This window comes from Mesoplodon bidens (genome assembly GCF_964165515.1).
Source record: "Mesoplodon bidens genome assembly, chromosome: 4".
In the NCBI taxonomy this organism is placed as follows: Eukaryota; Metazoa; Chordata; class Mammalia; order Artiodactyla; family Ziphiidae; genus Mesoplodon; species Mesoplodon bidens.
In genome coordinates, this window is record NC_138160.1 from 90,737,249 (window position 1) to 90,764,235 (window position 26,987).

The window sequence follows — 26,987 nt, forward strand, 5'->3', positions numbered from 1 at the left end:
GTATCTTGTTAGGTAGAAATATAGCTGTACTGTTGTTGGATGGCAGTTGAAATGTGTGTAGAAAGGTGTATACAGAATCCAAGTAGTCAAAAATACGGACTGTTCCAATAATCAATTATTGCTTCTCAGATCTAAATTCACTGTTTTTGTAAGCTCTGTGAAAATGGATTTGGGCCATTTAAATATATTCCCCTCTGACAGTTGTCATGATGTTAAGCTTTGTTCATGGAGGATGCTGAAGAGACAGTGAAGGAGGAAAAGGGCTTTGCTTCTGATCCTGGTGAGAAGCCTTGACAGGCTTCTGCGGCATGCATAGCTTTCTCCAGCACCAGACTCCTGCAATGTGCACAGCTTCTCCAGCATCTAGCTCTTGCAATGCACGTGGCCAGTAGCTTCCTCCAGCACCCACCTTGGACAGTTCTTTAGTAGAGGGTTTCAAGTTAGACATCACCCTACAGGGCTGATTTTTTAGCAAGTTCTGCCACCCCAGTATCACAGTGACTTCTCAGCTATTCGGTGAGCCACAGCTATGCCATCTCCATCAAGGTATGGATCCCAGCCCTGGAGTAGAGTGTGAACTCCTCCTTAGGTGATCCTGGGTGGTAGCTGTTCCTTATGTGTACTTTTTCTATATTCTTTAGAATGATCTTTATTTGTTATTAAATGATCACTTTTTACTCTAATCCCCTGGTACAGTTAATAACTCTTTATATTAAACTTTCCCATCAGGAGATAGGAAATGGAAAGTAAGAGCCTATTATTTGTCCCTTCTGTCTCATGAATAACTGTAGCTATAATCATGAATCTCCTCTAATTCCCTATGTACTTCTCAAGGCAGACTCTGCAAGAACTTATCTGGCTACACATAAACAAAAAGAAGGGATACTATTTACAGGAAGATCCACTTGGGTAGGTTATTCCAGGCTAACTATGCTTTAATACATGTTTGTGTCAATGGGTTCCTTATTCCTTTCTGAAGACTATCTGCATATTTGCAGTGCTAATAAATACCTGAAATTTCAATATATGTAAAAATAATTTATTGCCTTGGTACTGACATATATTTAAGGTGATCTGGGATCACTTATAAGCAACAAGAGCAAGAGAGACAATTTTATAGCCACTGCTATGAAAATCCATAAAAATCTGTCTATAACTTAGTACAATATTTATTCAAATGTTAGTCCAAGTGACAGGAAGACAACTAGATGGCCTAAACAGCCCAATTGGAATACATCTAGTTTTAAATACATCTAGTTTTAAAGATTTTGTCAGCACAAAATCTAGTTTCTAAAGAATAAAACATAATTTAGTTTTTAAAGAATGAACACTTACAACAAATGATTTAATACTGATTTTGAATGACCACTGAATCCAGATTTGCTAGATGATTACCACTTGGTTGACTGCTAACTTGAATGTATCTTTGAATATATCCATTTACTGAGAGCTTACCATGGCACCAAGTATTTTGCTAAGTGATTTAACACAATCTCACAATAACCCATGAGGTAAATTTTGTTATTCCCATTTCGTAGATGAGGACCTGACGCTTAAAGAGGTTGAGTGAACTATCCAAGGTCACATAGTCTAAAAGAATCAATCTAACTCAAAAGCCTATGCGCTTACCTCACGTACTATCTTCCTAAGGCCTACACCTTAGTGTAAATGAAATACTCTGTAAATACGTAAAGACTTTCCTAGGGGTCCACGGGGCATGGAAAGTCTTAAGAGACTCAATTTCAATTAACTTTCTTATGTAATCTTTCCTCAAAGGAATCTGCCTAACAATGCACCTGCAGTCACAGTATCCAGCTGGCTCTCCTGTTCCCACATTCATTTTTATACTCACCGTTTTTCCACTTTATAAATAAAAGCATACTTCTTCCCCATTCAAAGGGGCAATCTGAAATACTGGGGTCAAAATGAACTATAATGACTGATAACAAATCTTTGTAGATGGCTTCCAATTTTCTACTTTAAAAAAGAATAGAAGGAGTATCTAAACAACTTGCCAAGTTTTATGATTTTGGTAAATATATGAGAAGAATTCAGTGACAATGCTATGATAAACTCCTTCCATCCCTACCAATTTACTTATTTGAATAAGGTTTTTCAATCTACATTCATACAGATAAAAAACAGAAATAAAGTTCATGCTGAATTATGCCTCATTCTAGGAATAAAATTCACTCACAAAGTAATCAGCAAGGGAAAAAAGCTTCTATCTCATTAAGAGATGCATTTCTAGTAAAATTTTACTTTACGTTTAAGTAATTATTTATCAGATTTTATAACAGTTCGTTTTTGTTTTGTTTTTTTTTTTGGTACACATGGGCCTCTCACTGTTGTGGCCTCTCCCATTGCGGAGCACAGGCTCCGACGCACAGGCTCAGCGGCCATGGCTCACGGGCCCAGCCGCTCCGCGGTCCGTGGGATCTTCCCGGACTGGGGCACGAACCCGTGTCCCCTGCATCGGCAGGTGGACTCTCAACCACTGCGCCACCAGGGAAGCCCAACAGTTCGTTTTTGATCACCAGACACAACAAACAGTTTTATACTCAATCTAAACCAATTTTTTTTACATTTAAATTCCTGAACATATTTTTATTGCAAAAGTGATATAATAGGGTAAATAATATTACTTAGGATTTATGCCAAAAAATTTTAGATGTCAACATAAAGATGTGCAAAGGAGTACTTTTTTTTTTTTCCAAGATTTCTTTGGGAGTGAGTACAAAGCTTTAAAATCATTTTTTCAAACAGTTAAATATCTTAAATATTTTGCCCTCATATCTGAGACAGAGATATGAGGCAAATGTTTATTGTCAATATATTCACCAGTATCTACTACCTGAAAAGAAAGAACAGCCTAGTACTGGAAAAATAATAGAAATGAAAACAACCACTGACAGAAAGAGATAGGGCTGCTGAGAAAAAAAACAAATCAGAGCACTCAGTTTGTCTTATTACTTGTTTTTGCTTTATTTAAAGAATGTTAGTGTTAAATTTAAAAGGAAAAATCCTAAATTATAAATTATTTGTTTCATTTTTCAAAATGAATAAGTGAATGCTAGAAAAATAAAGATTTCTAGAGAGTGATAGGAAGAAGGAACTGTATTGATTCTCTAGGAGAGAAGCATGTCTCAATCAAATTCAAATAAAATAAAGCTGAGCACTAAATCTGAAGAAGCTGTTATGCTGCAGAGAAAGGGAGACATTTAATGCTATTAATCTGAAACAGAAGGATAGATGGCTAAGAACAACTGAAAGTGGCAGTGCCACTGGGTTCCTGAGAGCAGGAGGCAACAACGTGGAGACTCTATGTTCCCTGGATATACTACATTCTTTCCTTCCTCTTGTCTTTGTCTACTCTGCTAATGCCTTCATCTAGCATGACCTCTCATGACCAGTCTCTCTCACTCTTCTTTCAAGATGCCAATCAAATGTCACAGTTCCCATTAGTAATAAATGATAAAACTTCTAATTTTCAAAACTTCTTTATAAAGACATCTCCATATTGTAGGAATCATAAACCATGAGCATAATAATGGAAACAAACTATTTAACCACTGTGAAACCAGACTCTAATATTGATGTATATTCCATGTGGTCACTTAAAATGTCTTTAACTCAAGGAAGTTAGTGATCCTTAATCTTTATATATTCTATTCCTGATGCAGGTTATCATGCTGTGCCACTGTTTCCCATGTGTCCGAATTTGGCAAGGCAAGTTATATAATCTGGGAAAAGTCCTAAGTGTATTATCCTGTCTCATGATATTCTGACTTTTCGTCTAGTACATGGTATTTTTCTTTTTCTTCTCCCAGTTTTATTGAGATATAATTGACATACAGCACCATGTAAGTTTAACATATATAGCATAATGATGTGACTTACATACACCATGAAATGATTATCCCAGTAAGTTTAGTGAGCACCCATCATCTCAATATAGATGCAAAATTAAAGAAATAGAAAAAAAGTTATTTCATTGTGATGAGAACTCTTAGGATTTACTCTCTCAACAATTTTCATATATAATATACAGCAGTGTTAATTACATTTATCATGTTGCACATTACATCCCTAGTACTTATTTATCTTATAACTGAAAGTTTATGCCTTTTGACTACATTCATCCAATTCCCCCTCTCCCCAATCCCCCGCCTCTAGTAACCACAAATCTGATCTCTTTTCCTGAGTTTGTTTTTGAAGTATAACTGACTTACCCCACTGTATTAGTTTGTTATACTACATAGTGATTTGATATTTCTATACATTTCAAAATGATCACCATGACACATAGTATTTCTGCTATGGTCAGTTTGAGAAAAACATACACTATAATGCATAATTGACAGCAATGATCTCCATGGAAGATTACACACACTTAAAAAAGTGATGCCAATGCAGAGCTAACTTGTGTGTGTACCTGTGCATGCGTATGTGTGTGTAGATAAATAGGTCTGGATCTCTCTATCTACCTAATACCTAATTTATAAATCTAAACTAGGCTTTCTAATCTCATAACATTTCAAGATAAAATGGTATTACACTGTTCCTGAAAGTTCCCTCTTTCATTTTTGTTCTCTCACTTTTGACTCATTCACGTTATTACTGTTCCTCTACTTTGGAAATCACTGTGGAAATAGTGATTTAAAGGAAGACTTCTTACAACAAAATCCACTAGTGCAGTGGAAGTTCCCAAACATGAAAATGCTTGGGCTTTTGACCATAGGCAAATACAATTATGAACAAGTTTTTGTGTTTTGGTCAAATAAAGCAAAGAAGGCAAGACAAACAGGCACCAAATGCGCCACATTTATTAACCTGTGTATGTGTATGGGGATGAGAGGGAATAACTTTTCTAACTACAGTAAGCAGCTAGATAGATTTAGAAGCCTTAAGAACCAAAAAAGGGAAGTGATTTGTAATATATCTTTAGAGATCTTTAATTGCATTTAACAAATATACCTGTGTGTGTGTATAAAATATTCAGATTCACAGACCTGTATACAGTAATTCTATAGAGGAAGAACATTTTCTAAATGCAAGGAAAACAAACACTTTACATTCTGTAGTAAAAACTGGAAAATATTGTAATTTTAGGCAAATTGGCAGGATGTCAAGTACAATTTCTATACATATACTGAATCACTATTCAGTAATTGTTATTAAATTGATAAGAAAATTATTCACCTTTTCTTAAAAGCAGTTAAAGAAACCTTTAATTTTTATCACTTGGCATCCCACCAACCTATATATGGGTACCAGAGCACTAAAATAAGCACTAAAATACCTCCATAGCCTGGGCTAAGCGTTCTTCTAGTGCCATGTAAGTGAGGAACTGAGGGTCCACATAAGAAATAGCTTCAGCAACTCCTAGTCCATCTGCAAAGCCGTCAAACAGGCTGGAAAAAAAAGTACAACCATGATTTGGGAAACCTTTATAGTGAAGACATAATTATATTAGCATACTGAAAAGCCAATAAAGATGCTACAAGCAGAAAACCTTAAAATATTTTAATATAAATCTCATGGGGTGAGGGACAGGAAGAACCCAACAGAAGAGTTAAATGCTAAGCATAAGGAGGTAAGATACCATTCCCAGTCCCAATAGGCTGCCACACTCACTGCACAAAGTTTGTAAGAAAATTCTCTGTTTCTAGTTCTAGCTCTGGGAACTGTTTATGGCTGGGATAAAGGTAGTACTTTTTCCCTCCTAATTCTTTACCATATCTTTCCCCTTTATTTTAGTTTCCAATCTAAATTTAGGTGAGAACATGTTAAGAATACTGCATTTATTTTAATTCTATCATTGGTCAAAGCCACTTTTTCTTCTCTTACCTTGTACTGCTTAATTACTTCAGGCTTAAGAAAATTTTATTTTCTCAAGTTTATCTCATTAATCTCTCTTCTATTCTTCTAAAAACTAGGGCTCCTCCCTTATTATTCAGTTTGAAAAAGATTTAGCTCCTAACTGCTCATTTTTATTATTTTTTTTTCTGAAGGGTTGTAAGCCCCTTGAAGAAAAATATTATGTCTTAATCTGGTCCTTATCTGCTTCCTCCATGCCTACATATATATGGATTCCTCCTTTTTCTCTAGTCTTAGAAATACTAAGTATTTCAAGATTCAGAAAACATAAGTATTTCCTCAGTCCTCTTCTTTCTAAATCTTGATCCCTTGGCAATTACATTCAAGTCCACCCCTTCAATTATCCTTTCTACAGATAATTCCTAAACCTCTAATTCCAAAATCCCTCTTGAGTTCTTGACCTACATTTTTAGTTTTCTGTGGGGCACTTTACCTCAATGAACTCCTACCACCTCAAATCCAAGATCTCCAAAACTGAGCTTATTTTGTCTACCTAAAGGAAAACTTCTGTTGGCTTCCGCATTTCTATCAGAAACTGAATATCATAGTCAGAAAAATCCAGTTACACATGCTAGCTCAAAACAGTTATGATGTCAATCTTTCTGCCACCATTAAAATTACAAATCTATTGCCCAGAGATACAGAAGTACTCCTATGAAGAATATATTAAAGCTTAGTAGTATCTAGAAATCAGCAGACATCACATGGTACAAAGGAACAGACATTTTCATATAATCACAGATTTTAGAATTAGAATTAAAACTAAGGTTACTGAATAAACCTCCTCTGCAATACTAGAACTCATTCATCTATCAGTGAAATGTAGTGCAAAGAGGAAGAGTCTTGGAGTCAGATAAGAATTTAATGTCACATTTAACTGAGTCATGGTTAAACAGTATGAAAATATTATTTAACTGTTACTGTTTATCTGTAAAACAAATTAAATAAGTAGATGCACACAGGTGCCTTGCACAGAGATGGCACCAGAGCATTCAAGAAACAGTAGAACCATTTCCTCCATGTGGAAAACATACCGCTTTCTAAGCAGGTGCATGCTGTATGGGAGAGCCCTAATAGAAGTTTGAAGCTTATGTGAAGTAAGTGCTCTAGTTCTGCCTGCTGAAGCAACACAAACTATGCCCACTTTCCCTTTGCAGAAAACTCCTTCAAATTATTGGAGTCAACTATCCCACAATAATTCTTTTCTTCTCTAGGCTAAACAAATCTAGACACTCAGAGCATGGTTGTAATTTGGTAACTTAAGAATAATCAGCTAATATTAAAAATTCTAGTATCATTCATTTGGTAAACACCATGGTCATAACTGTCTCAGACAACAATCACCAAGGACACTAAAACTAGTATATGGAAGCTTGATAGTTTGAAAGGTTATCTTCCCACTAGATGCTTATATAAAGTTATAAATGGCAACTGTACAGTGATGAAATCTGAAAGATAAAACCTTTACCAAGTGATCAGAATTAACATCATCAGTAATGGGACAATTCGACACCATGTGCCTTCTGATATGAACTGAGAACAGAACATTGTTTCTATGGTATTCCTGCTAAAAATGTGTAACTCAAATCTAATTATGACATTGGACAAAACCAACCTGAAGGACATTCTACAAAATAACTGGCCTGTACTTTCAAAAATGTCAAAGTTATAAAAGACAAAGAAGACTGAGGAAATATTCCAGATTAAAAGAAACTAAAGAAACATGTTAACTAACATGGTGGTCTTGGATTGGACCAAAAATGGCATTACTGGGACAATTATAGACATTTGAATAGGTCTGTAGATTAGATAATGGTACTGTATCAATATTAATTTCCTCATTTTGACAATTTTATTATGCTATATAAGAAAATATCCTTGTTTTTATGAAATTCATTCTAGGCTATTTATGAGTGAAGAGGCATCATGTTTGCAACTTACACATAAATGCGTCAGAAAAAAATATGAATATAAAGAAAGGAAAGAAAGAATGGTAACATGAATGTGGTAAATGTTAACATTCAGGGAATCTTAGAGATATATGGGAATTTTCTGTACTACTTTTGCCATTTTTCAGTAAGTCTGAAATAATTTCAAAAAAGTTTAAAAATTCTATTATTAAAGCATGGTTATATCCACAAAGAATTAATTTCTCACAATCTTATTAGGTTAATTATTACAACCCTGATTTCTTATTAGGTTAGTAATTATTAAAAAGTAATAATTATAACTCCAATTTCTAACCAAGAGAAAGCTTAAGTTGTTATCAAAGAATAAATAAATGGTACATTTGGGATATGTCTAAATCCAAAATCTATGTTTTCTCCACATCAACTCCTACCACACTAATCTATGAAATATTCTCTGGTTATTCTACAATATTTCTGTGACTTAATCAAAACAAATAAACAAACAAACTTTTGATAGAGGACTTTTTCCGTTTTCCTTTAAGCTAAAATAAAAAAGCCAAAGGGCTTTAATTTTTTTCCTAAGCAGTGGCAAAACTGAAAAGAAAGTGTCTCAAATTTGGGCTTTAGATAAGAATTGCTGCTGTTTGTCATGGCTATTCCTTTTAGTTGTCAAAATGACATGCTATTTTATTTATTTATTTTTGCGGTACGCGGGCCTCTCACTGTTGTGGCCTCTCCCGTTGCGGAGCACAGGCTCTGGACGCGCAGGCCCAGCGGCCATGGCTCACAGGCCCAGCCGCTCCGTGGCATGTGGGATCTTCCCGGACCGGGGCACGAACTCGTGTCCCCTGCATTGGCAGGCGGACTCTCAACCACTGCACCACCAGGGAAGCCCCTGACATGCTATTTTAATATGAAAATCAAATCACATTTTCACCTTATCAACATTTAGCTACTACCATATAAATTGAATAGAGTACCACAAAAGCAAATAAGGAGGTGTTGCCATATCTAGACAAAATTCAGAACAGTAACCTTCAAAAATTTTGTCTTAAAATCAATGCTAAATTGTTTTCCATATTAAAAAAAAAGTACTTTGAAGCTCCCCAATTTTAGAACAATCAGCAATGTCTCTAAAATCTTAATACAACAGCCATATCCAGAAAGATCATCAATGAATTAGAAGTTTTCAAATTCAAGCTAAATTTTGTTCAATACAGACCTCGACTATACCTTCAAATTTTTATGTGAGGGCTTCCCTGGTGGCACAGTGGTTAAGAATCCGCCTGCCAATGCAGGGGACACGGGTTCGAGCCCTGGTCCGGGAAGATCCCACGTGCCGCGGAGCAACTAAGCCCGTGCGCCACAACTACTGAGCCTGCACTCTCTGCATGCCTAGAGCCTGTGCTCCGCAACTAGAGAAGCCACTGCAATGAGAAGCCTGCGCACCACAACGAAGTTTTCTCTAGTTGCGGTCCCCGCTCGCCGCAACTAGAGAAAAGCCTGTGTGCAGCAATGAAGACCCAATGCAGCCAAGAATAAATAAATAAAATAAATAAATTAAAAAGAAAAAAAAGCTGATGGGACCAATGGACTGCAAAAACAAGTGGAGAAAAAAAAATTTTTATGTGAAACCTGTTTTGAAAGTTATTTAGAAATACATCCAATGCATCGAGATCTTAAAAAATATCACACATCTCAGTAATGTCACCTCTTGTTAATCTGTCCTAAAGAAATAAACTGAAGTACAGATCAAGTTTTATGGGGGGGGGGGAGTTTACTGCACTATTTCAATGGGGAAATAATTAAATTTTAGTGCATCTATAGGATGGAGCACCTATATAATGGAGCTGTAAAAATTGTATTTATAAAATTTCAAAAATGTGCAAAAGAACAAAATTCCTCATATAAAACCATAACTGCCTCCCAACCCACATAGATGACACTAAATAGGCAATTCTGTCCCTGCCGAGCACTGTAATGACTTTGTATAATGTCATCAGAGAAGACATCAGAATTAACAAGGAGTTCAGTAATGGGAATGGGCAGACATAAAAGAGGCAAGAAATGAAGGGGGTGTCAAGATCACCAAGACTAGGACTAGGTGAAGCCACTGATTTTCCACAATGTTTGGGAAGACAGAAAATAGGCTTTGGAGGAGAATATTTAGGATGGAATGACAAATTGTTTGTGTGGCTGTGAGGAAACCCCACTTCTACTTCCACAACATGGTCAGTAAGAGTCTGCTCTGAACATATAATTTTTTTCTTCCCCTGGGGAGTGAGAAAAGGAAACAGTACGGAGGAATTCATGGAGATGTTGAGTTTCATGTCTGGAACAATTTGGAGAAGTACAAAGAAGTAACTAAACACTCAGAAAGAGAAACTGAAGACACAAAGCAGGCCTTAAAAACATAAGTTCTAGAAACCTGCAGGGTTACCTGGGGTATGAATGAGTTTTTCTTACCTTTGTTTTTCTAAATTTTCTGTAATGGAATTTTAACAGGAAAATCAAGACAAATTCTTAAAAATATATCTGTGCAGAGATGAAAACGAGGGTAGTACCAAGTCGTGATTTTTCCAGAAAAAGTAACAAAAAGGGATTAGTTGGAACATTCCCTCTACATCTCAATAATTAGCTGCTTCCAGAGGGTTACTGCACACTTGAAAAATAAGTTTATAAACCAAAACAGTTAAATTCTGATGATTGTATCATGAGCCATAACAATTCTATAATCCATTTAATTTATATGTTACTTTTATTTGAAGCTCACTGCTCTTTGTCAGCATAAAGTAAATTTAATACACTCAACATCTCTGAGAAGGTACAATTATATTTTCCATATTTTGCATATGGAGAAGGAAAACTATAGTCTTATGATTCAATCACAGGTTTTGAAATTCTTCAGGTAGTATTCGTCATGGACTTTTTATTTTTAAAGGATTATACTAAGTGTTATATTAAGGAGATGGGGATACATGACATGCATTTGTTGTAAAAAAAATTTTTTTTAAAAAGCCAAATTTAAAAGTCAGAAACCTCAAACCATTAAGTGTATAAATAACTAGTATATAAAGTGAGCTTCCATAGAGCTAACGGTCAAAGAAGGAAGAGGTCAATGACTGGAGTAAGAAAGAAGTTCACGTATGAAGTGACATCTGAAATGAGCTTTGAGGGAGAGGAAGACTGACAGATGAGAAAATTGAGATATTTCTTAGCTGATTATCAGAGATTCAGTTTTCATAATTCAGAATCAAAAACAAATTCTACTCAATGATCAATTAAGGATGGTAATCACACTGCGCTACATACCTCCAGTCCACATCCAAGTCTTCACTCACACTGGAGTCATCCTCAAGGTTATTGTTACCATCCAACATGAAAGCTTCTGGCTGTGCAAATTCGTTGGCAGGCTCATTTCCTTCATCACTGCTGCTTTCATTGACTTCATTGTACTGTAACCAAGGAATTTCTCCTTCTTCCAAGGATGTCTGTTCCCTAATACAAACATTTTAATGGAAGAAAAAATATTATTTTTGAAACACATCATAAATTTTTTCTTTAAAGAGTTCTATTTAGTGCAAGTAGATACTTTATTCTTTGAGTTCTAAATTCTTGGTACTTAGATGATTCTAAAAATCTGTTTTCTTTAAAATGTAAAATTATTTAAAAGGGAAGCAAATTTGTTAGAGTCATACGTATATAGAAATACCTCCTAATTACATAATAACCTATTTATTTGATATACATACTGTCTATGTTCCTATATTTCCTCTTTTGCAGGAGAAAAATAAGAAAAACTCATCCTAGACAATCTGAATCTTTAAGCCCTGATCTTGAGTAGTTTCCCTTCACAGTTAAAATAAAACCCAAGTGCTCAGCCCGGCCTATGAATCTCTACATAATACATGCTTTCCCCTCAGCCCTCTTTTCCAACTCTTCCTAGTTCCTCACCACTCTTCCCCCATTCCTCATTTACTATACTCCTATTATTCTCTCTTCTCTTGGAGCAATGAGGTCATTCACCTTGGGGCCATTTCCTCTACCTGAAATGTACTTTCACCAGAGTTTTGCACAGCCTCCTTCCTTGGTTTTCAGAGTAAATGTCACTTCTTTCAGGGAAGCCTGTCTTGACCACTCATTTTAAGTAGATCACCAGTCACTGACTATATGTCATTCTTCTCGTTTTCATTACAGAACTTACTTTTACTTATCATTTTCTTATTTGTTTACTGTTAGTCATTCTCCCACTAGAAAATAAGCTCACAGAAACAGGGACAGAGAAATTAATAAAGAAAATAAGAAAGATGAAAGAAGTATTTCAAAACTATAAGGAAAAGGATCACTCGATAAATGATATTGAGACAACTGGGTATCCACCTGGAGGGAGGGAGTTAAATCTCTATGTCATTATTTAGCCTTAAATAAATTCCAGATCTACTTTTAAAAAATGCATGTCCATCCTCAACACCACTAAACAAAAAAAGTACTAGAAGAATCAGGAGAGACATTTTTACAAAAATCTCAGTGTCATTTTAAACATTATGCAAAACCTTGAAGCCAAGGATAAACCGATTGTTAAATTTCACAACATACACATTAAAGAAAACACTTACAGAAAAGTCAAAACACCAAAAATCTGGACACAAAGACCAAATGGAGAAATATTAATAATTATAATATATAAGAAAAAAAAGGTATTTCAAGGCTGCAATGACCATTTATAAATAAATTATACTGGTAGGATTTTCTTTTTCATTTTATTTAACAAAAAATACCTTTTACTATATCAAAAGGAGGCTAAATATAGTCTTGGCAAAGTTTAATTTTAGTTTGGGTTTTAAGATGAGAAATAATGTTATACAACAATGTATGTATTTCAACTTGAAGAACAACTCTAATTAGAATTCTATTCATTCTAATGTGCAAATTTAACTTGAGGGATAAAAATATTTATGAAAGAGATGCAGATAATGCCCACATACAAGAATCAACACATTTTAAATACAAAGAAACAGTATCTCTTTGTATAGCTAAATTCATAAATGTTTCCTTAATTTCAGATCCTAAACTACACTTCAGAATAACACATTTATAAGATTGTCTCGTAAAATCAGAGAAATTAGCATAACAAAATGTGCTTATTTTGTTAAATTTTTAATGTTTAATACATAAGACAGTAGATGTTTTCGTTTCATGCATAATAATTAGGTCCAATGAAAAATTAAGCCTCAAATGGTTTTAAAATACAAAATCAAACTAAAAATTCCTAACCAGCACATCTCCCTTCACACCTTTATGAGAGTACTTGCCACATTGTACTGTAACTCTTCTGCTGACTCATTTGTCTTCTCCTAGACTGGGAACTTCTCAAGGGCATACAATGTTGTCTCTCATCATTGTAGCCTTACTTCCTGTAACAAGTGCTTGATACATCATAGGTACTCTCTCTCTCTCTGTGTTGCAAATGTAATAATAAATCCTTGAAAAATAATCTTTTAAAAGTCGAATAATTTAGAGATTAAGCCCAGAATAGTCCTTGGAAATGTCTGTTATTTCTAATGTTATTTCTAAATACATTTCTGTTTCCTATTATACAGCCATCAAAATGACTCTGTTACTCTGTACTTCAGATACATAACATAAAACTCAAATACATTGGTGAAAATGATTCAGTATAAGAAATAAACATTAATTTGTGAGTTTTTTTAAATTCAAAGGAAACTAAAATAAGAAATAATTCTGAATCAATAAACAAAAATGTCATTAATACTCTTTTACTATATAAACAATTCTTGGCTACATATTTTGCTTAAACATTTGATTGTCTTTCATGACTCATTATAACACAGTTACAGAAACAAAATAAGTGCTGTGTAGCATATGCTTTCAACATGTTACATAAAGTTCATTCACCATTTAACACAAAACTTATCAGGCTAGAAGAGGAGCCATGTGCTGGGCCAGAGTTGGCTTGACAGTATAACAAAAGGAATTTTGATCTCAAAAAAAAAAAAAAAAAGAGAGATTCGGAACAATAGGGTCAAAAGTATCTTTCACTTTGTGTAGCTAACAAGAGAAACAAATATCCCCATGGGAATGTAAGTATATAATGTAAGTTTAGATGCTTAAAAAAACTTGGGGCTTTCCTGGTGGCGCAGTGGTTGAGAGTCCGCCTGCCGATGCAGGGGACACAGGTTCGTGACCCGGTCTGGGAAGATCCCATGTGCCGCGGAGCGGCTGGGCCCGTGAGCCATGGCCGCTGAGCCTGCGCGTCCGGAGCCTGTGCTCCGCAATGGGAGAAGCCACAACAGTGAGAGGCCCGCGTACCGCAAAAACAAAAACAAAAAAAAAAACAAAAACAAAAAAAATCTTGAAAACATTTCAGCAATCTCTGTTTTCTTCCTCCCTATATATATACACATATGCCCATAACATACACACACCATATGTAACACATTCACAAAAATTTAGACCTCAAGGCCCTTTCTTCATTTTGGTAATTCAAAAATCAACAAAATGTCATTACAATGTTACATAGTAATTTATGAGACTTAAAAAGACATATTATCGGGGCCTCCCTGGTGGCGCAGTGGTTGAGAGTCCGCCTGCCGATGCAGGGGATACGGGTTCGTGCCCCGGTCTGGGAGGATCCCATATGCCGCGGAGCGGCTGGGCCCGTGAGCCATGGCCGCTGGGCCTGCGCATCCGGAGCCTGTGCTCCGCAACGGGAGAGGCCACAAGAGTGAGAGGCCCGCATACCGCAGAAAGAAAAAAAAAAAAAAAAAAAAAAAAAGACATATTATCTAACCATACCTCCAAATGGTCAAGTCTAAAAAAGTAACCCAGTAGATGGAAGATGCAGAAGCCCTACCGCCACTACTACCAATGTCACAAGTATTTCACCTGTGAAGGGAAATTGCCAAGCTGTTCTTTCCTTTTGAGCAATTTCAGCACAGTTTGGAGGAAATGAATGCTGCTGCCGTAACAGGAAGCCAAAAATGCCCCATCAGGTATCTGCACAACCTACCTCCAGTGAAAATCCTAGAAGACCACCCACATGATATTCTCTTAATTACAGGCTATACTGTTACTTCAAAGCTTCAGATAAATAGACTGTTGATCCCTTAATGATTTATGCTTCATGATTAAAGATCTCTATTCTTCAATAACAGAAACTAAATTTAATAATATTACTGGAATAGCAATATTAAAAGTATTAAGATATACCAATAAACTAATACTATTGGGTATCTTAAAGAAATTTTCATTAAAAAGTTTTAAAATATGCTATTATATAATCATGCATCATAGAATTTCCTGAGAAATGAAGAAAATGAAAGGTAGACAAATCAAATTAAATCCCGGAAAACACTAACTACTCTGATTTTACAAATCTGAGTGGCTTCCTTTAGCTAATAAAATCAGCAATTTGAGTATTCATTAAAAACAGCACAGACTATTAAATCTTCAGGTTAATACCAACATTTTAAAGGGCTAAGGCTTTCATAAAATAATATAGCTATATTATAAGAAATTTATTTTATAAAATTCTAGAGAGCATAATAAACATTCTTAGTTAAATGGTATTTAACTAACCGGTTTTCATTTTATAACTCAAAACACACATACATTTAAGTACTTGCTAAGCTTTAGATATAAGCTCATTTTTAATAATTCTAATTGTATAGCAAATGTTTAAGATTTCTAATCCCTATCGTGGAGGTAAAGTACAGAGGAAAGTAAATGAAATTTGACTTAAGAGTCAAAAAAGCCTAAAGGGAATTACAGCTTACAAAATCAAGGGTACCCTGTTGCAAATCCTTTGCATGGATTCCATGGCATCCAGTTGCAAAGATGGATTCCCAGCACTTAATTTGAAGAATTGTTTCTTTATTCTAATATATTTAGCATTGATTAATAGAAAAATTTTATTATTAAATTTTTACTAAAAAATGTTGAGTATTTACATTAAAAGTTTGTAAAGTCACCAGAACAGCTGGAAAAGCCTAAAGAAAAATACAAAAGTGTGATGTCTCTAATTTAACTTTAAATTCAAAAACATAAATCGCAAATGGACACTTAGTACTGTCCAGCAATTACTAAGTGTCTACCTAGCAAGTCTGTTGTCTAGTTCTCTGAAAGCCCATTTCCCACCTTTTTCTTCTTAAATTTCACCTTCCTATCCTCCCCATCTCTCAACATCTAGTAACAATGAGAATACTGAAGTCACTCGAGACTCATCTTTTCTTCCCAGCAGCAAATCTACAGACTCACCTACACTTGTACCTACCTGTTACCTTCCCACGAGTTACAATGGAGGAGTCTCTGCTCCTATAGACCCTCTCCCTGAGCTCTGGATCCCTTTCCATCTTCGTCTCATCTTCTCAAGAACTTCACCTTATCTTTGCTATAATTATCAGTTAATTACTTTCTTCTTGAACATTCTACAAGCAAACAATCATGCTTTTAGGTTTTTAGGGGTGAGAACAACACTTTTCTAGGCCCCAAATCCACCTGTAATCTCTTCCCTTTAGTAAAGAATTGGGTATCTCCATTTTCTCACCTTCAATTCCCTTTATTTTTTAATTTCTTTTTTTTAAATAAAAAATATATACAATCTATTTTAGTTATAAAGCATATTATACTGAACATTCATAAACCCACCACCTAAGCCAGGAACTAGAATATTACCACTGACTAGCATATACCTTGTTTTCTACACTTTTCCTATCCCCTTGGCCTGACCACAGAGCAAAGTACTATCTTGATGCTGTTATCATTCCACTGCATTTTTCTTTTTTTTAAATATTTATTTATTTATTCATTTTTTTTGGCTGTGTCGGGTCTTGGTTGCAGCACGCAGGATCTTTTGGGCTCTCTAGTTGTGGTGTGCAGGCTTAGCTGCCCTGTGGCATGTGGGATCCTAGTTCCCCGACCAGGGGTTGAACTGGCGTCCCCTGCATTGCAAGGAGGATTCTTAACCACTGGACCACCAGGGAAGTCCCTCTATTGCTTTTTTTTTTTTTAATTTTAAAAAATATTTATTATTATTTTTTAAATTTTTGCCTGCGTTCGGTCTTCGTTGCTATGCACGCGGGCTTTCTCTAGTTGCAGCGAGCAGGGGCCACTCTTCATTGCGGTGCACGGGCTTCTCATTATGGTGGCTTCTCTTGTTGCGGAGCAGGGGCTTCAGGCGTGTGGGCCTCAACAGTTGTGGCACGCGGGCTTAGTAGTTGTGGCTTGCTGGCTCTAGAGCGCAGGCTTAGCAGTTGCAGCACACGGGCCCAGCTGCTTCCACAGTTCGTGGGATCCTCCTGGACCAGGGATTGAACCCATGTCCCCTGCACTGGGAGGCGAATTCTTAACCACTGTGCCACCAGGGAAGCCCCACTTCCATCATTTTTTGAAAGATGTTTTCACTATTTTTGCATACTTAAACAAGATATTTACTACTGCTTGTTTTTAAGCTTTATGAAATAGGTATCATACACATTTTCCCAGGAATGGTTGTTCTCACTCAACATTCTATCTTTAAGGTTCATCCATGTTTTTGCACATAGCTGTGCCTCATTCATTACCATTGCTGTGTAATACTCCATGTACGAATATGCCACTAATTTTTCTCTTATTAATTAATATTTGGGTAATATCCACCTCAACAAGCAGTGTGTAAGAATTGATTTATATCCTCCAAAACACCTGACATTGTCATATTTCTTAATATTTGCTAATCCGATGGGTGGGTAAAAGATGATACCTCCTTGTAATCTTAATGTACACTCCCCTGATTACTAATGATCTAAGTAAGCATCTTTTGATATTTTTATTCACCATTAATATTTCTTCTTCATTGAATTATCTGCTCAATGTTTTGATGATTTTGCAATCAGACTGTCAGTTTTTCTTACTGATGTCTAGGAGTTCTTTCTTGGTTTTTGGTTTTTTTTTTGCGGTATGCGGGCCTCTCACTGTTGTGGCCTCTCCCGTTGAGGAGCACAGGCTCCAGACGTGCAGGCTCAGCAGCCATGGCTCACGGGCCCAGCTGCTCTGCGGCATGTGGGATCTTCCCAGACCGGGGCATGAACCCGCGTCCCCTGCATCGGCAGGCGGACTCTCAACCACTGCACCACCAGGGAAGCCCTAGGAGTTCTTTATACATTCTGCACATTAAGACTTTATACTGTAAATGTATTTTCCTAGTTTGGTTCTTTCCTTTTTGGTGTCTCTTCCTTTATATCTTCTTTTATTTTTCTGTCTTTTATTATTCTCCCATCCTGCCATGCTAATACTTTCCCCCACAATGGCTACAGAAATGGTGCAACTTGTCTTGCTCCTGATCTTAAGGGGAAATTTTTTTTAATGCTTCCTTATTGAAACGATTTCTATTTTTTTTAGATAGTTTTTATGAGGGCAAGGAAATTCTGTTCTGATTTTAGTTTCTGAATTTTTATCATAAGGAGGCACTGAACATTACTAAGTGATTTTTTCCCCTTGCATCTATAGAATTTATCATATGAATTTTCTCCTGTATTTTGCTAATAATTTGGTGATGACATTACAGGTATTCAATGTGAAACTACTTTTGTATATCTGGAATAAACTCAGATTGGTAACTGAGTTTTATCTGTTAAAAAGAACACACAAATTCAGATTTCCAATAATTCTGTTTAAGATTTTGATGAGTATTTTAATGAATGAAATTGGTTTATAATTTTCTTCACAAACTCTTTTGGTATTAGGGTTATTCTGGCCTTATTTGAATGACTTGGAGAAATAGTTCTTTTTCCATTCTCTCGAAGGGTAGTGTGATATGATCCTTGAAAGTTTAGTTTAAGAGAATTCAGCTCTAAAATCACCTGGATCAGTTGTTTTCTCCATGGGAAGATTTTAAACCACTGATTATGTATCTGTAATAGTTATCATATTATTTAGGTTTCCTATTTCTTCTTGAGTGAGTTTTGGTGAATTCTATTTTTCTAGGAATTTGTCAACTTCTAAGTTTTCAAATTTACTGGTATAAAGTTCATAGTACTCTTTTTTAAAAGTCTATACAAACTTTGTGTTTGCAGCTGTGTCCACTTTTGTATTTCAGTATTATTTATTTGTGTCATCTTTATTTTCCTGTTCACTAGCAAGTAGAATGTCTCTTTTTCTTAATCTTTTCAAAGTATCAGCTTCTGATTTCTTTGATTCTCTCTATCGTAACTGTTTTGATTTATTGATTTTTGTTCTTACCTTCCCTAATTCTAATTCTTATCTCCTTAGTTTCTTTGTTATTCTAATATTTCTTTTCTGTTTTTTAAGTTAAATGCATAGCTACTCCATTTTCAGCTTTTGTTCTTTTCTAACATAAGGATTTATAAAGATAAATTTCCCTTTAAATATCAATTTCATTGCAATTCCACAGATTTTGATTGGTGGTATTTCCATTATCATTGAGTTGGTGAGCATTTTAAACTTCTAGTATGATTTCTTCTTTGTCCTACTGCTTTTTAAAAAGGATGGATAATTTAAAATGCATGGAGGGTTTTATATACATATAAAGTATATTTATATATTAAGAATTTATATTTGTATTATTTCTAAATTAATTGCACTGTGGTCAGAGAAAATGGTCTCCAGGATATTGATTCTTTGAAATGTGTTAACCTGTACTTTGCAGTCTAGTACATGTTCAGTTTTGTGTGTTTGTGTATTCCACAGCATGCAGTGTTCATTAAAGCATGCTTAAGTAAGTTGTTCAAATTTGCAATTAATTTTTTATATCCATGAATTATTGAGAAAGGTATTTAAAAATTTTCTAATATGACAGAAAATCTGTCAATGTTCTCTAATTTGGTGAAATTTTGCTGTATATATTTTAAGTCTGTGCATTCAAGTTTAAAACTGCTACATTTTACTAGTAAATTGGACTTACTAGATAGTGACCTCCACTCTCCCCATTAATGCTTTTTCTGTCTTTAAGTCTAAATTGCTAATGTTAGTATAATTAGTCCATTTCTTTTAGTATTTCCCTGAAATATCATTTTCTGCCCTTTTACTTTCAATCTTTCTGTATATTAATGCTTTAAGTGTGTCTTTTGTAAACAGCATTTAACTTTAAAAAAATCCAACTGATTTGAAGCTTTTCTTTCACAAGCAGAGAGTAAGCAATTTATATTTATTACAGGACTTTTTCTTACATCTCTATTTTTCTTCCCTTTTTTATGCTTTTTCTTCCTTCCCTTTTTTTTTTTTTACTTATTTGGATTGACTTTAACTGTTATTTTTCCATGTCTTAAATTCCTTTTTCCTTCTTCTACTGGTTTCCAATACATATACTCTGTATTTATTCTTGTAGTTGTTACCCTTGAAATTTTACCGTACAAATTTAACTACGTCAACAGTTAACTTTCAGACCTCTCCCAAACTATACACTTCAACTCTGATCTTCCCCCATCAACTGAAATACTACTGCTGTCCAGCATTTTAGTTCTGTCCCCCCTCACCACTTGACTTCTATTTTTTTTTAAATCAAACTACCAGTTTTATTATTGTAGGATATCAATGCAATTAGCTGATGATTTTCAAATGTGTTTCTGTTTATACATATACCTGTACACCTACCTACAATTCAGGATACTTTCCTTAAACTTGTAAGTTAAATATCCAAGTGCCTCCTGCCATCTACAATGCATGCCTCACTGGCACTTAAAATTCCAAAAAGGAGTTCCTACTTCCCAGTCCTCTCCTCAGGCTTCCTCATCTCAGTCAACGACATTAACATCTACCCAATGCCCCAACCAAAAAACCTAGGCATAACTGACTATCATCCCTTATCTCACACCCAATCCTTCCTAATACTTATAACTCAAAAATATTCTCAAACCTGTTCACCTTTTTAAATTCTCACTACCATCCCCTCACAGCCTAATCCACTCTCATCCTCTTTTTTACTTTAGTCCCTTTCCAATTCGATCTCCACAAAGCTATTAGAGTGATCCTTTAAAAATGTGTGTCAGTTAATTCCCCACTTCAAATCTCACTGCTCTCTGAATAAATTCCAGATGCTACATGTCCTGCATAGTCTGGTTCCTGCCAACTTCATCTCATATTACTATTCTTTCCACTCATCTGCTTTAGCCCCAGTACCATCTTACGTGCCAACCCTTTCCTTTTCAGTACCTCTGCTCTCATCTTTCTTTTTGCCTAGAAAGCTCTCCTTCAACTAACTGCTAATTCTCATCTTTTAGAGCTCAGCTCAAAAGTCAATTCCTAAGAAGTCCTCCCTGATCACTCTAATTAATGTAAGCCCCTGTCAGTTACTTTACCACATTAGTGTTTTATTCCCTTCACAGTAATTATCAGTTTGTAATTTATCATATTTGTATCTTGTTTATTACCTGCCTCTCCCACCATAATGTAAACTTCATGGGAGAATCTTATTTATCTTCTTCACTGATATAATCCCAGGATCCAGTACCATGCTTGGCACATACTATATGCTCAATAAATATTTGTTGCATGAATAGTTACTATCACAAATTACATATGAAAAAATGAATAAAACTTAGTAAACTAACTAATAGTGATTAGAGATGATCAAACATAAAGTTAGGAAGAGGAAAAACATGCCACCTCAACCTACCACTATCAAAACCAATTATGTTCTTACATTTCTTTCTTTACAGATTTTCTAATATGCTTTATTTCCAGAGTTTCTCACAGAAGTAATCCCAAACTGGAAATTTATACTTTTTGAGAAGTAAAAATTTTAATGTCCAAGTTGAAATAGGTTTTTCCTAAGAAAACATATTTACCAAAATAGGTCCCTTGAGAGACTAAATTAGAACCAACCAATTATCATAGAAAAAAAATTTAATTATCAAAGAAATACTCCCTCACAACAAAACGCCAAGCTTAGAAGGTTTCACAAGCAAATACTAACAGTCTTTAAAGGAATAAATAGCTATTTAAACACCAAAAGATACACACACACACACATATAAATATAAATATATATATATGGCCTTTTAGCAAAGCGAGTATCAAACTTATCAAGAAAAAAATTAAAAAAAACACAAAACCCAACCAGAACACAGCTAGAGACAATGCATATTTACAGGTCTCAATATAAAAATCCTATGTAAAATATTAGCAAACAGAATCTAGCAGCTCATTAAAACAATAATAAGCCATGGCTATGTGATCATGTTGGGTTAATTAAATAGAAGTAAGGGTAGCTGAATGTTAGGAAATCTAGTAACAGAATAATTGCTCATGATCATTAGGCCAAAAGTAAAAAATCTTTATATCATTTCCATTGGCTAACAAGACTTTAATAAAAAATTCAAGAAGATGTGGCACATATATACAATGGAATATTACTCAGCCATAAAAAGAAATGAAACTGAGCTATTTGTAATGAGGTGGATAGACCTAGAGTCTGTCATACAGAGTGAAGTAACTCAGAAAGAGAAAGACAAATACCGTATGCTAACACATATATATGGAATTTAAGAAAAAAAAAATGTCATGAAGAACCTAGGGGTAAAACAGGAATAAAGACACAGACCTACTTGAGAATGGACTTGAGGATATGGGGACGGGGAAGGGTAAGCTGTGACAAAGCGAAAGAGAGGCATGGACATATATACAGTACCAAACGTAAGGTAGATAGATAGTGGGAAGCAGCCGCATAGCACAGGGAGATCAGCTTGGTGCTTTGTGACCGCCTGGAGGGGTGGGATAGGGAGGGTGGGAGGGAGGGAGACGCAAGAGGGAAGGGATGTGGGAACAGATGTATATGTATGACTGATTCACTTTGTTATAAAGCAGAAACTAATAAAAAAATAAAATAAATTAAAAAAAAATTGGATTCTGAGGCTGGTGAAGCTACTGTTGACAAAAAAAAAAAAAAAAAAAAATTCAATGAACATTCTTGCCAGAAACCTATAAAATACAAACAGGGTAAAATTTCCTTAGTGTGATTGGGATTGACATATATACACTAATATGTATAAAACAGATAACTAATGAGAACCTGCTGTATAGCATAGGGAACTCTACTCAATGCTCTGTGGTGACCTAAATGGGAAGAAAATCCAGAAAAAGAGGGGATATATGTGTACATATAGCTGATTCACTTTGCTGTACAGCAGAAACTAACACAACATTGCAAAGCAACGATACCCCAAATTAAAAAAAAATTTTTTTTTAATTTCCTTAATGTGATTTAAGAGAAAAGAAATTGTGTATGTGTGTGTGTATATGTATGAAATCAACCTAAAACCCAGAATCATTCTTACTAGGGAAATACTAGTGGAGCAAGGGCTGGTTAACTATGGCCCACAGGTTATTTCCAGCTTGCCACCTGGTTTTATAAATAAAATTTTGTTGGAAGACAGTTACACCCATTCATTTACATATTGTCTATGGCTACTTTTACACTGTAACAGTAGAACTGAGTACCTCCAACAGAGACTGACACACAAAGCTGGAAATATTTACTATTTGGCCCTTTGTAATATAAATTTGACAAGCCCTGCACTAGAGCATTCCCATTAAAGTTAGGAAAAGACAAAGATATATATCATCAACAACTAATTTCTGGAGATATAATCCAATGCAATTAGAGAGAAATATTAAAACTTCAACTTTTCTTACTGCCTGCATTTCCATGAAAAAATCACTGATTTCCCTCTGAGGGCTCCCATTCTCCCTTGCTATTATCTTCAATGAATAGCAATGGCAGCTCTGATTCACTCATACCTGACTTACCAAAATGATCTTTTAAATGTCCAAGGTTTCTTCAATAAATCAAAATGGAAACACATACTGTATCTAAGACAAGACACTGTAATTACCATTATTTTCAATTTAATTGTTCTTTGGAAAATACCGAAAGCATAACAAAATTCAGCAGGATCTACTGGTCCTACATAGGGCTTGTAAATGCAATTAATAGCATATCCAACATCTGAATGTGACGTACAACACTCTTGTGCAGTATGCATAAAAATAACAAATCTTACTGTTAACATACCCTTCCTGAAGAGATAATTCTTGGTTTTCCTCTTCGGGACCACTGCTATCACTTTGTAGTTCAGGTTCATTCTCATCTTTTCCTGGCAGCGTCTCCCAGCTTTCATCACTTGAGGACTGATCTTTTTCCGTACCAGAAAATCGATGAGGCAAAGAGGCAGACCATTCTCCATCACTGCATTCTGAGCTGCAAATTTAGAACAGAAATATACTGTCATTACAAGTGCATTTATCATTTGGAGTGTTAACCAGGCATCATGGTAGACAGTGGAGTACTGATGCTCTACATGTTTCATCAGGTGCCAATTAAATTTTAACATATTTAAAAAATAAATACAGGGCTTCCCTGGTGGCGCAGTGGTTGAGAGTCCGCCTGCCGATGCAGGGGACACGGGTTTGTGCCCCGGTCCAGGAAGATCCCACATGCCGTGGAGTGGCTGGGCCCGTGAGCCATGGCCGCTGAGCCTGCGCGTCTGGAGCCTGTGCTCCGCAACAGGAGAGGCCACAACAGTAAGAGGCCCGCGTACCGCAAAAAAATAAATAAATAAATAAATAAATAAATAAATAAATACAGAGATAAATATTCAGCAGAATGTAACTTTTTCAAATGAATATAGCATATGGCAAGTTATGAAATTATCAATTTATTATTTTCTTCATTAAAGTAACTAATTCCATGGTGCTTAGACACAGGTTCTTTATATTTTAGACATACTTCTACACAACATTTTCAGTAATTTATTCGGTAATGCCAGATTAAATGCTATCTAGAATAAATAATAGAGTTATTACTCACCTGACTTAAAACAACTTTCTAATTACATACTGACAACTGATATCATATCCTCTATGAATAAATTTTCATCATTACCATGTTTTAAAAGCTTACTTTTTTCTTCCTTTTACAAAAAACACTTTACAATGGAGAGAGATTCAATTCATAAAAAGCAGCACTGACAAATCTTTACTGAAGTCCTTTGGTAGGACTGTGAACACAAAATAAATTTCAACTCAAGAGAATATTTAGATAAGGAATGAAAAAGTGTGATAAAAGGGTTAATAAAAAAATCTCCAAAGAATTACTTTTAGATAGTATACGTATTTAACTTTGGTTAATTTGGTTACATTCAACAACTTGCAAAGCATCAGACATCTTATATTACCAGAAGCTAAAATATTACTTAACAGTGTTGAAAATAAATCTTAAATGCTTTTTCTAACCATATCAACCATTCTGGTCAAGAATTCTCTTAAAGATATTACCCTTTGTGCACTGACCTTTAAGAAACCCAGAAATAACAAAATTTAATTTACTTTTTTGAAAGGAAGTGATAATTGGTATTGTCTCCTTCTACAGGCAGATAAACCCAAGAGATCAAGATGCAATTAACAAAGAGCAGCATTAATCTGAGCTCCGAGAAGTTAGCAGAAGTAGAAAAAATAAAATCAACTTCCAATTTTCAGGGCCCAAACATCCTGGAGAAGAAACAGAACATAGCCCTGGCATAGCAAATAAAAGGTGTTCCTTCACTGGGTATGAGCCAAAACTGCTTATACTCTGTAAAATTTTCTGTGACCCAAAGAATAATCTAAGATCAAGTAAATCATTTCCAGACTTGTATCAGTGTCAAAATCTAACACAGAAAATAGTTTTAAAGGAGCTTACGGAGCTAACTTTCCTTGACTATGAAGCTTCTCAAATTCACAGCTAAATTACCAACTCCAGTTTTGAAATGTTTTTAAGAAGTAGGGTTGGATTTCTAGATTAATTTCTGGCAATTTTTAACATTTACTTAAAAGCAAATTTCATTTTTTAAACATTTCTCTCAGAGATTGATCCTGTCCAGAAAGATAACATAGAAACTTCTGAACTTTTCTGAATTAATGAAATAACTGATGGAATATCTCCAAATTTCAATAGAAAAGGAATGTCTATGATAAACAGTCAACATATTTAAGAAGGTTATGTCAAGGACTGGCAAACTATAGCCTTTTAGCCAAATCTGGCCCTGTTGCCTGTTTTGTTTGTTTGTTTTATGGTATGTGAGCTAAAAATGTTTTTTTTTCCCTATCTATATTAGATTTTGCCTCTTAGTTAGCAAAACCTAAAATATTTACTATCTGGCCCCTTAAGAAAGTTTGCAGACCCCTGGCCTACATCATTAGTACTCATTACACATAACACTCACCTCGAAGTAGATAACTTTTAAATATATATCCCCAGCCCTGATCACCATACTAAGCTTTCATAACCACTAACTGCCCACCAAACATTTTTAGATTTTCAGCCTCCTTTTAAAAATTATATTTTTATAACAAAATTCATCTGCCATTTAAGTCCCTTTCTTGATTTTCTATCTAATGGTATTATCCTGCCCTTAAGCTGGAAACCACATATCTTTGACTCTTCACAAACTTCCCACATTTAAGTCCTTTTTTACTTTCCATTCTTTCTGTTCAATGGCTCTTATGTCCTAGCTCCTTTTTCTCCATTTCCCCTAAAAACCCTTGGTTCAAGTGCTTTTCTCCAAACCTAGATTGAGACAATCAATTATTAACTGGTGTCCCTAAACTTAATCCCAAATCCCTCAACTCACTTAAAGAACGCATTCTGAATATCCCTATCACTTCCATTTATATCAAACAGTACATTTATAACATTACTCCAAAAATTTTCAACAGTTCCTCTCTACTAAAGCTGCATTTCATAAACTTAAGCCATTTGCCTACAGTCCTCACAATTTTTGGCTACAGTTGTACATTAACACTGTGTCTTAAGGTACAGCAGTTGAGGACACAGGTTCTGGAGTCAGCTGGCCTGGATTTGAATGCACTAGTTATTAGCAGTGAAAAAGTTACTTAACCAATCTGTACCTTTATTGCCTCACCTATCAGGTAAATATAATAGTATCCACTATCTCATTGAGTTCATTTGAGGAATAAATGAGTTAATATATAGAAAACATTCTAACAGTGCTTAGTAAATAATGTCATCAGCAACTATTATCAAATCTTTTTTTTAACAACAGTTTTTTTTTCACTCAAATACATTTTAGTTATCTCTTAAGCAATATCCATAAAGTTCCAAATTTGATGTGCTAGCTATATTTTTTTTGATTCACACTAATATAAATATATAATGATAAAAATTAAAAACACTTGTCTGTGTGC

General features: G+C 35.0%; 1 protein-coding gene across 1 annotated transcript in view; it reads right to left on the bottom strand.

Annotated features, from left to right (window-relative positions):
- PJA2 (praja ring finger ubiquitin ligase 2) overlaps window positions 1-26,987 on the bottom strand; it is a 79,528-nt gene that overhangs the window by 14,904 nt on the left and 37,637 nt on the right. Inside the window, exons 5-7 of the mRNA XM_081230859.1 lie at window positions 23,818-24,003; window positions 11,103-11,288; window positions 5,303-5,414 (exon numbers count right to left, since the gene is read on the bottom strand). Of these exons, the coding sequence (XP_081086985.1) occupies window positions 5,303-5,414; window positions 11,103-11,288; window positions 23,818-24,003 (484 nt within the window). The remainder of the gene's footprint in view (window positions 1-5,302; window positions 5,415-11,102; window positions 11,289-23,817; window positions 24,004-26,987) is intronic.